Below are 12478 nucleotides of genomic sequence, written 5' to 3' on the forward strand. Positions count from 1 at the left end.
ATACGATTACGAGCATAGTAAATTATGAAGGGTGACTGAATGCATATTTCTAGAAATCACAACTTTCTAATAAGAATTGTGTTAGTGAATACTTTCTATTTTTCTAATATTTCAGGGCCAATGGAACGCTGAATGGGAGCGTGGAGGCGAAGATATTACATGGCAGCGGCTTCTTGGCTTGGATGGGTCTCTCGTATTCCTAGAGCATATGTTTTGGGTTTTGTCGCTTAATACTTTGTTCATGTTTCTTTTTGCTCTAGTTCCTTTTTACTTTGGCGAGTGGCTTGCCGCTCTTATAGGCATCACACAGCACATTGAAGAATTCGAGTTCCGAGGACCTCTAGTTACTTTTATCGGGTGAATGTCTTTAGTTATCCAATTGCGTACTGAATTTATCTTCACCATATTCTTTGTTTTCATATTCTTGGGTACATGAGACCATCATAGTTCAGATTAGATAGCCAATTCGCTATGAAGATAAGTTTTGAATATACTGTATTTTGATCGTGCATATATTTCTATACAAACGCTACATCTCCTTATAGACGTTTAAAAAACGCCTTTATTGACATATTATGTTTTGCAAATTTTAGCTACATTGTTACAGCTTTTATCCTGATGACTTTGTACACTCTGTGCCAAGGAGTCCGTTTTCGCAGGGCACGTCGAATTGTTGGGCTGTGTTATCTTATCATTAAGGTACCTACATATGTAATTAAGCTATTTAATACTTTTGTAAACTAAACATGGATATGAGACAGCAGAGTATTGCAGTTTGAAACGTAGCTTACTACTGACTAAAATATTTCCAATTTTGAGTTTTTTAGTATTTTGAAAAAATGCAATATTGTTTGCCAAACATTTTTGAAAATATCTGTAGCAGAAAAAAATATATGCATTGATTTGTATGTTATACTGGTGTGAGCCATACATATAAAAGGTTCGGAGACATTAATAAAGTAAGACGATTTACGTGCTATTTAGTTCTATGTTAGTATACCAGGTAGATGAGGCGTTGTATTTAAGTTTTTGATTCAAATGTTAAAATCCAACTTGTTATACCTTAGTTAATTGTATGAGTGCAATAGTAATACTAAATCCTTAACATTATGACATTTTATGATTATTGTTTCCTCTAGGTGTCGTTGTTGGCAATAGCAGAAATTGGCCTGTTCCCAATGATGTGCGGAGCCTGGCTAAACATTTGCTCGATGGAACTGTTCGGAAACTCGCTTCCGTTGCTTCATGCTCACCTAAAGGCTGCGCCGGCGACGAACGCATTCCTTCATTGGTTAATCGGGATGATCTTTATTTACTACTTTGCGTTCTTCGTACTTCTTTTACGGGAGGTCCTGCGTCCGGGTGTCCTTTGGTTCTTACAAAATATCAACGATCCTGATTTTCATCCAATTCAGGTAATAAAAAAGATAAAACTAAGAAAATACTGCTGAATGTTGCCTGTTTCAAGACCTTTTTTCGAAAACTGCAACTCAACCATTGGACCACAAAGCTTAAACATCTAGGTCTTATTGTTGCTTATACATCCCTTAGTTTTACCCCAGGTTTTTTGCTCGTGATATCTATTATTTTGCAGGAAATGATCCAAATGTCAGTCATGCTTCACGTGCGGCGGTTCGTGGCTTCTTTGGTAATCTTTGGTTCTGCTATTCTCCTCATGGTTTGGTTGCCTTTGAGGATAATGAAGAGGCTCACGCCATCGTTGATACCCTACAATGTGTCAATGCAAACAGCCGATATGCCGACAACCGAGATATCCATGGAGCTCATGATACTACAGGTAACGCCGAAATGCTTGCAAAATTCGAACTTTTCACCGTTCGCCAGATGATTCTCTCTCATTGCGAAACAAACGTGGAGAAGCGATATGAAATAGGTTCAATAGATTTTCACGTTCTAGAAGTATGTAACTTTTTTCCTCTGTCTGATTGGTGCAGGTTGTCCTCCCGGCCCTTCTGGAGCAGGGTCATACGAAGCAGTTCGTCAAATGGTGCGTCAAGCTTTGGTGTCGTGGCGTGTCTTCGATACTTGGCATTAGAAGCTATTTGCTTGGGGAACCGAATGGCAACGGCGAAAGACGCGATGGTGGAGGAGACGCAGGAGTCGCTCAGGAGAATGAACGGGAAGAAAACGTCCAGCAACAGCCAAGGGAACTGGCGGCGGTGCACCAGGCGCTCGTCAATGCGCATGTGCCTTCGCCGAACGTGCCCTACGTGCGCAGTTCATATTTTCCTCTCAGGGTATAAAATAGCTTAATAATAAAAACTTCATATAAAATAAAAATATATCATGACTTATATCAAAATTAATCGATATATATATATATATATATATGAACGTAAATTATTAAAAGAAGCTCCTGAAAGAATCAAGTGGAGCCGGTCATCATTATTATAATTACCATGAACAAGCCATGCTAACGTTCCTTCTGTAATTTACACGATTGCTACTATATAAAATATTAATATCTTAATTGTGATTAAATTTCAGATTGCCGGATTACTTTTTTGCATTTGTGTAACGTTGACACTTGTCAGCGTAACAGTTCTGGTGGCTCCCGTATCTGTCGGCCGATGGGTGATGTCCATCGCCATACCGAATACGCGTTTACATGAATTCTACACGGTGGGCGCAGGGCTGTATGTCTGTTGGTTAGCAATTCGCGGTGTATCGTTGGCACGAAGTTGGCTTCCCAGAGGGTGGTCTTCAATATATCAGTCGCTGTTAAGCTCGGCTCTCGTTGGGCTCAAAGCCCTTACCGTAGCCATGCTGCTTCTTGGACTCGTGCCACTACTTATCGGTAAGACCAAGCGGTTGTGACAAGGCACCCGTTAGTAATTTTGTTTTTACAGTTATTCTGCAAGATTATCTCTATTATTCACACTTTCCGAATTTACTGGCTAAACTCAAGCTTAATAATCAGTACACCCTATATTGTGTCTTGATGCTGCAGGAATCCATTTCGACCTCATCATCGTCATCCCACTTCGAGTTCCTGTAGACGCCAGCCCAGTTATGTATCTTTTCCATGACTGGGCGCTAGGTGTGCTCCACACAAAAATCATCGGAGCACTCACTCTCATGGGCCCTAACTGGTGGCTTAAGGCTGCGCTTGATCAGGTGCATTTCTTATACGACTAACGGAGTTATTTTATAATTTAAACGCTAGCCAAATTAACTGAATGATTCGACTCTCTAAAGTCACCAGTAACAACTCAAATGATCTTCACCCAGAGACTTATTCTAATGAACATTTCGATAATAATAGTACGAGAGACAAAGCTTGACAACTGTTCCAATACACGGTCATGTTTATTGTGTTTTCATTCATATACGGTTTTGAGTAGTATTAGGACGCTGAACTTCAAAATAGATCAATTTAAATCAACCACGTTCTTATGGTCGTACTTGTCGGTTGTCATCTGATTCTTAGGTGTATCAAGACGGCGTGCGGAATATGAATCTTACACGAATTGTCCGAGATATTGTTCTTCCGTGTGTTGCTATCCTTGGCCTGTCGCTTAGCCTTCCATACATCTTTGTGTACTCAGTGCTCGCGCGATTCGTCTCTGACGCCACTCTGCACCTGTCTGTGAGGAGAATCTATCCAGCGTTACTATTTGGCAGCCTGCTTGCGTGGTATGCTATGTTCCAATGGCGCCAGTTTCGCAGGTTGTATGAGCATATCAAAAACGACAAGTACCTAGTTGGTCGAAGGCTGGTTAACTATGAGCGACAGCAGCAACAACAGCAGCAGCAGCAACAACAACAACAACAATAGCAGCAGCATGCAACGTAAAATGTTTTAGTTAATAATAATTACAAAAAAAAAAAAAGAAACAAAAAAGGGAATGCAAAAGAGAGTGAAGCTGCAATTATGATTGATATTAAAAATCGGAAGTAGCAGGAACTAAAAAGATAGATTATGTAAATGTATGGCAAACCAAGCTGGCAATAGGGGAGGAACGCTCAGCAAGAAAAAAGAACTCTCGTGCAGTAGGGCAACTAGAAGAGAGATCTCAGCTTCTAAGAGGAAAGTAAAGAAAGAGAGAGGCAAGTAAAAATTGAGACAAAGATAGATCCTATGTGACAATTGGGTTGCTGCCATGGTGATTGCGTCTGGTCAAAGATACATGCATACAAATTCGTATAGGCACGAACTGCAACGAACGGAAAGACGACGGTAACGACGACAATGGTAAACTCAACGAGTTAACGGTCATTGGAAGCTGTTAGCGGCTACTGTACGCGTCATTGAGGGTCACCAGTTGGTGCCTGATGGGCCTAATAAAAGGAAGAGGGGCCAGGGAGAAGAAAGTAACGTGGGGCAAGCGAGTCTCATACGCAGGACCTAATGGACAATGTTCTAGAGATGGTTTTTAGGTAGATATATACATATAGGGTAGCAATAGTTATTAAGCGTAAAGTGATGGACAGAAAAGGGCAACGACAGGATATGGAGTTTCTGTTGATAGTATACTTATCGTATTGTATATGTATAGGAGGTGTCATTAAGGGACACGTTAGAGACTTTCACAACATAACGGGGGAAAGCGAGGGGGAGAAGCAACATAAGAATTAACAGTGGCATAATGAAAGTCCGGTAAGATTCTTCATAATGGATATCTACATGATGGTACGATAGTGTTAGATAAGTTTTTTTGGAAACTACTCTTGCTTGATACTGCATGTGACATACGGCAAAAATAATTTACAGAAGCCGAATTATCAATACCCGTGGAGAAGTATTGACAGTGATGGTTATGGCGGTGGATGGGTAGGTAATTCGTATGATGATGATAATATTGGAAATGATATCGGTAAATGACGATGTATCCTTTTGTCTTATTTACTGAACGAAGGTGAGGTTACAGTGATGCACCGAAATATACTAGCGGTCCTCTACCCGGTCGTATCTTTGGGGAAAATGTGCAAAACGAATAGACGACAAGTCGAAAGCCCCAATGTACGAATAGAGGGATGGGGCGGCGAGTGTGATAAACAACAAAAATATCATAGAAAAAAATCTACGACCTTAGCAAAATATGAACGGCGTTCATGTAGAAAATATAAACAAGATACAATAAAATGGAAAAAACAGATGACCAGAATGGCCTAATGTGTGACAGAAGTCAATTGAATCCCCCTATTGGGGTGATGTCAACAGGTAAGCGCCATTGAGAAGTTGTAATAAATCTGCATGAAGCGGCACGAAAAGTGTAAACAAAGCAAAATTAGGTGAGTCAAGATGTTCGATAAGCATCTGATCTTCGATTTCACATATGGTCTGTGTCGTTGATGATTCCGCCATTAATGAAGTGTGTACGGATCAAACCTAAGCACATTCTTTCTGTCCACTTCTTTCTATAGCAAACATGATGGCTGCAGTAAAACGATTTGTTGTAAACATTATTTGTCTATATTCTGGCGTGAAGTACGATATAAAATATATATCCATTTTCCATCGTGATGTTATCTATACCTGTTAATTACTCCGGTTCGAACTGTCTGTTTATTTAATTTTATTAATAAATATACTTGCTCTTTTTGTAGGGTCCGGATTAGGGAACGTAAGCAATTTATATTATACTCAGCGTATTTCTTCGAGAGTAGCTTTACTTATACAAGAATTCATCATAGTAAATAACTGACAAAAACATTCAGCATTGAGAGGAAAATGCATAAGACGCATCTCCTGTAAATCTCTCTTGTGAAAATTGTAAATCTATTATTCACTTATATGCCTTTATAGAAAAAGAAAGTGTTATTTAGAAAGAATCAACCAGTCAACCAAAAAAAGGAACAAATCAAATAACCAAACAAGATTTTTTTGTTGAATAGAGGGACGTTATTCGTTTTTCCCTGTTCTCTTATGTAAATCTTTCTGGCTTACGGAAGAAAAAGTTATAATTATTGAATTAAATCAAAGATCTAATTATTATATATAGATAAGCCTGCGTGTTACGCATGGTCATGTGACAATGGCTCGTTAGCTGAATTTCTCTGAATCCCTGAAGGTAATGTTCTGTTGCGTTATCCTTACATAACCTCGATTTCAGCCACTAAAGCGGCAATAAAAAACGGAAGAGAATATCATGTTGTCATGGTGGATTTCTACAACCTTAGCTACCATAATAGCAGTTGTGATTATGGTCCTGAGAAACCGACAAGCATTACGAAAAGAGAAAGGGGAAAGTAGATCTTTGGCCATAGGGCCTTCTAGTCCATGTTGATTTTGGTAGTTGATTTTTTTAATGGCGTCAAAACAATACATGTAGCAAGTCAACCAAATAAGGTTGCGGTCGTGTGGCGATAAAAGGGGTGGCACGAAAGTGCAATAATAACGATGGGACTCTTTAACGGCATGCTAACGCTTAAGATGAAAAAAATAACGATATGGAAAGGTGGATTTCAACAAACGTGAAGAAATATTCGTACCATCGGTTCCGAATAAACTGTACATAAATATAATAATAGTTGTCCATAGTATTGATGTGTTCATTTTTCTCAACGGTCAGTAACAATTTGCATTTTCTAATGTATTAAATCCTTTAGTATAACAAATGACATAGTGATCTCAAATTTTTTAAACTTTTATTTGTAATAGAAGTATGCGCCTCATTATTTCTCATGACGTTTTGTCATTTAAATGATAACTTAGTTATTCTGCTGCTGTATCAAAATCCAAGGTAAATCCAAGAATTGCAAATCCAAGGTACGAGAGTCTATGACGTCTTAAAAGGTAACTTCAACATTATATTGAGATATGAATACTTTTTTTAATAACAATTGTCGAGATTAAAAAAAGTCCAGCGAGTATTCTGGCCATCGTAAATCTTGCAATAAGCTGAGCGTTATCGTGCAATAGAGGTGTTTTACTTCTAATTACTATTGTTGGCTGCTTTATGCCGAATTTTTCCTACCATCTCCTCCAATTTTGAACAGTACTCCAGCCGTAGTCTACAAACCAGAAATCCTGAGGCTGTAGCGAATAATATCTAAGTTAAACCAGCGAACACTAATTAGTACTGAGTTGACCCAAACTTATATTAGTGTATTCGTCTTCCATTAACATCTACTAAAAATTATATGATATTCTAATGCTTCCTAATTCGAGCGTGTGTTGATAACAACTAATTATATTTGGTGGAACAAACAGCACGAAGAACTAACAAAATTAACGACTCGAACAACAATATCTGCTAAACAAAGTGACAGTAAAGCTGTATTAGCTGCACAAAAAGACTACGTAAGAACTGTCAGTTGTGAAGACTGCAGGTGTGCGTAGCGTTGTCCATAAATATTTTGAACCGAGTTAAAACAGCAGATATCTTTAATTTCATCTTTGTATGATGCTTTATTATATTTCTTTAATAAATCAAGTTTTGAATGCATACGGTTCGTCTTACCACTGCTTATTTAAAAATAATTTGCTTGGATACAGCTGCAAAAACAGCGTACCAGTTAACTTAAAAATAGTGTTTATTCAAGTTAATATATATACAAAATAATATATATATATATATATATATATTTGAGTCGAGGTAATTACAAATACCTATATAAAAAAGAACTACTCAAATTTTCAGTGGCTTGAAAATGGTTCCAAGTGTGAAGGCAACTAGCAGACTCCCAAACGATGGAAACGGACACCCTATTAATTTAATTACTCGTATTGCACCTTTCAACAGTCTACGGCCTTATCCATAAATGCCAAGGCGATAACTCCTTTTGAATGACTATAGTCCCGAACAGCCTCTCCGGTTGGAAGATTCCACAGTCTTACGATATTGTCTGATGAAGCCGTAAAGAGGTTCTGGGAATCCATCGTAAAAGCAACATCCCAGACCCATCGCTGTCCCTCGAACGACAACACCTGAGATGACATTAGAAAACACAGAGATACAATTGTTGTATAGATATACGTTTTCATTAAAAAAATACTTATTGAAGTCACGAAAAACACTTCTAGCAGTGAATAGGATTTATTTGAATTTGATTTATTAATATTTTTACGTACGAGGCGCAACATCAAAAAGCTCCATGCCATCTGGGCTGTATGTGGAGCTCAGCCCGGACAGTTAAACTTCGTTCGGCCGAGGCAACTAGCCACAACTGCTCAATACATTTCTTCTTGGTCTAAAGTCATTCAGCCTATACTAGCTTAAGATCGGCACAGCGTGATTTATAGCACAGCTGCATAGCCTATATAAGAAGACAGCGCAGGTGATGAACGAGACCGTGCGTCTATTAGACAGGATATAGGAAATTGTTAATAAAGAATATAGGTCGATTCATAGAAATTGTATTGAGATGTACCATGCGGCGATATGTAAAAGCTTTCATTTATGCCTTATGTAAAGAAACTGAGCAAGAACAATTAGTCAATCAAAAGATGCCTCCTAGAAGTGCGCATAAAAATATTCATATATATCACAGGAGGTGCTACTTTTAGTAAGGCTCCATTGCGTATGGGTATTCGTTTACCTGGGTAGGTTTGACATCAACCTCTTTGATCTCCATCTCGTCGTGATAATTCGTAAGTTCTTTTTCTAGGAGTTCCTCCAGCTCCAACACACTCCAAAGCTGCAGAGAGAAATGTAGAAGAAATAAGCATCATATTTTACAGAAAATTTATCTAACCATACTGGCCAGATTAGTCCAAAAACAAAGTTATCTGGATATGTGATCATACGTGTTTAATCACTGGTTGTTCATATTCGATTATATATTTAAGTGTGAATACACACTTACGTAAAATATGACAAGTATATTATATAAATCGATCGGTTTAACAACTGCAAGGATGAAATCATTAAAAATTATCAATTGATATTATCGAGGTTTTAGTCGAACTATATACCGTAGTTCAACTATTCGTCGATATTTTTTTGCCCGTGCGACCCCCTTCAGTTATTAATTACATATACCGGTAGTGGCACTGCAGTTTGTCGTTAAGTACATTTGCGCTTTAGTACAAACTACCTAGCTGAATGCCTTTATACTAGTAGAAATCTAGAACAAACTAAAAGAAATTCTAAATATGTACTAATATGATACTAGCGAAATTCGTAATTTCCCTAAAGCCATTTTTGTACGTACATATTTTACGGGTTTAAAATGTGCATATCCTTTCATTATAAAAACTGTCATTATTTCATCATAATTGTAAAGTAGCATATGTTGACGGCGGACATAAACCAGTAACATTCAAACTGGAACATTGAATACAAATTTGAAAAATCCGTAAAAGCCCTTTTTTAGGCAAATACGTAAATATACTTGAATATATAGAAGACATAATGATTTTTCGAAACTGCAATTACCTTAGCGGTTTTGTCAGCGGAACCAGTCACGATCGTGAGTCCATCAGGACTGAATTTACACTTTAAGGCATACCTTGAGTGTGCGGTAAATTTAAGGGCAGCTGGGCATTCATTAAAGAAGGGCGATTTCTCCACCATAGGCTCGTCCAGCCGAAGAAAATATAAGTGACCCTATTCAATTCACCACAACACGTATATAAAGATATGTCTACAAATAAGATTTATTATTAGAGGAGATCATTTTATTTCGTGTAAGAAAAAAGTGTTATGTCCAAGCACCATACTTTTATTTATATAAATAAATAATTGGCACTTGTGATATTTGTAAGTATATTTTTGTGTTTAGCTATAGTTGCAATACGTTTTAAAATAGGTTGTCCCTACAGCACTCTAATTGGTTGGACTAGTTAATCTTTCATTATATCTATGCGCTGAGCACATGATTCAGCTATATTCATAGATTTCTAATCGTCTGCTCCATTGCGACATACCTTAGTATCAACGGCAACAGCATTTTTAGCATGAGAATCAATGTCTATGCTCTGAATGGAACATTCCCTAGCTAAAAGAAGGGACTCATTGAAGTTGTTGCGAAGATCCCACATGTAGATTGAGCCCTGCTGATCCGACAGGAAAAGACACGTCTGATTTGGATGAAGTACACCAGCGTTAAGAGGCGCCTGAAATATATATTAGTCAGAAAGATAGTCAAAAGGTTTAATTAAAGAAGTTGGTTTAGTATAATTGTTATAATAATAGTCGTAAGGGAACTACGGATTTTAAAGGAACTACTGACAGAAAGCATTACCACACGCTGTACCAATTCGGTCCACTAGGTACCTATCATTGATTGCACTCGAATCGTGATAATGGCAATATTATTGCCTTTTATTTTAATGCTTGTAGAGGTAAGTATGACAAAACATGTTTTATTTTCTAGAATATTTTGAACAGGATATCTAAATTATCCGTATTAAAAAGAAAGAACATAATATTTGGTGAAAGATGTCTACCGGTTATTATTGATTATATAAATTGATACGCTCGTTAATAGTCAAGGAACATTATTACCTTGGTTTCAAACATCCTCTGGCACTGACTGCCTCCACGAGAGTCTCTTGCGTCCCAGATCCGCGCACACCCATCTTCGCCTGTTGTGAACATAAAACTGAACGCCTCGTGTGATCCTACGGATGTAACATTTTTCGTGATGCCTTCAAACGTTACCGTTGGATTGCTGTTCTGTGAGGCGATATCGTACAGCCGTACTAACTGATAACCTCCGGCGACAAAATAAGATCTGCATAATCATAATCAGCCGCGTAAAAGTAAGTGAACAAAAAAAAGGCTCTTAGATTTAATAAACTCTAGCCGGTATCTTCATAAGTAATTTACAAAGAAGTATCCTATAAGAAAAATTAAATCCAGTCACGAACAAAGACCCGGAATTAATTCGCGGAACATACTTACCTGTCAGGGGTAATATGAAGACAATTGACTTGTGACTCGCCGTGAGACAGTGATCTCAGGCAACAGTTAGCGTTGTATGCACTCCAGACCTGACATAGGAAACAAGGTTACAAGTCGAACGTTACACTCCGGTGGGCACACATACCGAAAATTCCCTATAATTTGCAGTCGTAAGATTATATAATTTCGTTCTTCAAATATATTCCTATATTATATTATTCTGAGTAACTTACGAACGAAATGGATAAATTTCTATAAAAACGTCCGCGTAATCATAGATAATTGTAAAGCTATGAATGTATTAGGGCAAAGATTATTCTCATCTATGTATTCCTAAAGCTATATATATTGGGAACGAAAAAGAACAAAGAATTTTTTTGCGAAGTGAAGCCATAAAAAACTAATGAGCAGATTCCTTTGGTAATGCGCCTCTCAATTTTTCTGAGTACTACCTTGAAGCTACTATATACCATACCTTAATGACGTTGTCATATCCGCCTGAGCACAGAAGGACACCTTCATCTAAGTTGTTGGTCATGCTCCCAAAAAAACCGCCTCCTCCTCCAACACTAGCTGCCATTTAATTTAGCGCTCTCGTAACGTTTGACAAACGTACACCTCCCCCAACAAGAAACTACGTCGCCTGCAATTAATCTTAATAGAGAGAAATTTACTTTGGAAGCGTAACTAAATTAAAACATTTCTTTTGGTGCGAACGGTGACTTTAATTGTTTTGACCTTTTTCCACTTTGACCACTCAACTACTAAACCATAGAAGTATGCGCAAATGCCATTCGCAGCTAGCTGAGCTTTGAATAATATACATATGTCTTCGAATAGGTCATTTCTAATAAGCTTGGTGGTTTACAAGTAATCAGTGATTATATGGAGTGCATTTCATAAAGATGTTTCCAGCCGGTGAGTTTCTTTTTACATAGTAAAGGATACTATTCAGGACACCCCTAAATTTTATGTTTTACGTAGTCATACAGTGTGTTCGGATACATATTTTCACTTTTAATACATGCTTGTTTGAATAGTAGTCTTTATCTAAAATATAAGCTTTTTTTTTTATGACAAACGAGCAAGCTATCTTCCTGTCGAAAAACAATGTACATATCATTGCTTTTATATTATATATATGTTAATATTATGCATATTATTATATATATGATTAAATTCACCTTCTATTTACGGCTGTTAAAAATAAAGATAGTTTGCATTGCATCTCTTGGAACTAACCGGGACAGCATATTCTAATAAACTTTTCACATACCTGTTCTTTCTTTACCAAACCACATGTACTGCTACTGTGATTTATACCTTTTGTTTGTGAAAATACTTTGCACCCAGATTATTTTTAGAGGACATTGATTTCTTTATTTCTTTCATATTTTTCGCTCACCGATGCTCCGTCAGTAATGTTTTCATGTGATCTTAATCTTCAGAGGTACACATTAAATGCTCGGATGACAAATTTCGCAGAGCTCCAAACACGTACATTCTAGGAATGGGAAAGACTTAATTGATTTTATGCAAGCATGCAATGCTTTTTTTTATGCATGAATCTTCTAATTGCATTTGTAACATTGTTGAGGGAATTTTCAGCGTATCTACTCAACATTCGGCAACGATGGTTTACGACACTCTAATACACAGCTGTG

The 12478-nt window shown here is 37.4% G+C and overlaps 2 protein-coding genes across 5 annotated transcripts in view; one reads left to right on the top strand and one right to left on the bottom strand.

Annotated features, from left to right (window-relative positions):
- LOC111254861 (E3 ubiquitin-protein ligase MARCHF6) overlaps positions 1 to 5480 on the top strand; it is a 12148-nt gene extending 6668 nt beyond the window's left edge. Inside the window, exons 5-12 of the mRNA XM_022816158.2 lie at positions 116 to 357; positions 594 to 699; positions 1140 to 1415; positions 1595 to 1798; positions 1956 to 2258; positions 2509 to 2818; positions 2972 to 3138; positions 3452 to 5480. Of these exons, the coding sequence (XP_022671893.1) occupies positions 116 to 357; positions 594 to 699; positions 1140 to 1415; positions 1595 to 1798; positions 1956 to 2258; positions 2509 to 2818; positions 2972 to 3138; positions 3452 to 3799 (1956 nt within the window). The 3' untranslated portion in view covers positions 3800 to 5480. The remainder of the gene's footprint in view (positions 1 to 115; positions 358 to 593; positions 700 to 1139; positions 1416 to 1594; positions 1799 to 1955; positions 2259 to 2508; positions 2819 to 2971; positions 3139 to 3451) is intronic.
- Positions 5481 to 7348: 1868 nt separating this feature from the next.
- Positions 7349 to 12437, bottom strand: Lst8 (MTOR associated protein, LST8). 4 transcript variants are annotated; one of them, XM_022816175.2, is made up of 8 exons: positions 12220 to 12437; positions 11290 to 11457; positions 10815 to 10903; positions 10416 to 10644; positions 9836 to 10024; positions 9345 to 9515; positions 8506 to 8604; positions 7349 to 7894 (listed from the first exon to the last, which is right to left on the bottom strand). In XM_022816175.2, exons 2-8 carry the CDS (start codon positions 11392 to 11394, stop codon positions 7703 to 7705), a joined length of 1074 nt encoding a protein of 357 aa, XP_022671910.1. In that variant the 5' UTR covers positions 11395 to 11457; positions 12220 to 12437; the 3' UTR covers positions 7349 to 7702. The 4 variants fall into 4 exon arrangements, with proteins under 4 accessions (XP_022671910.1, XP_022671908.1, XP_022671909.1 ...); XM_022816173.2 differs by having other exon boundaries at positions 11290 to 11468; XM_022816174.2 differs by having other exon boundaries at positions 12091 to 12322.
- Between the last annotated feature and the right edge of the window lie 41 nt (positions 12438 to 12478).

Source organism: Varroa destructor, unplaced genomic scaffold (assembly GCF_002443255.2).
Source record: "Varroa destructor unplaced genomic scaffold, Vdes_3.0 BEIS01000007.1, whole genome shotgun sequence".
Taxonomy (NCBI): Eukaryota; Metazoa; Arthropoda; class Arachnida; order Mesostigmata; family Varroidae; genus Varroa; species Varroa destructor.

What these genes read in the sequence shown, in the direction of transcription:
- Lst8 (XM_022816175.2), bottom strand. Translation starts at nt 11,394, where the DNA reads ATGGCAGCTAGTGTTGGAGGAGGAGGCGGTTTTTTTGGGAGCATGACC. An exon ending in CTGTTGCCGTTGATACTAAG is followed by an intron (nt 9,516 to 9,835) that starts GTATGTCGCAAT and finishes TGAATTGAATAG; the next exon opens with GGTCACTTATATTTTCTTCG. An exon ending in TTGATGTCAAACCTACCCAG is followed by an intron (nt 7,895 to 8,505) that starts GTAAACGAATAC and finishes ATGTCATCTCAG; the next exon opens with GTGTTGTCGTTCGAGGGACA.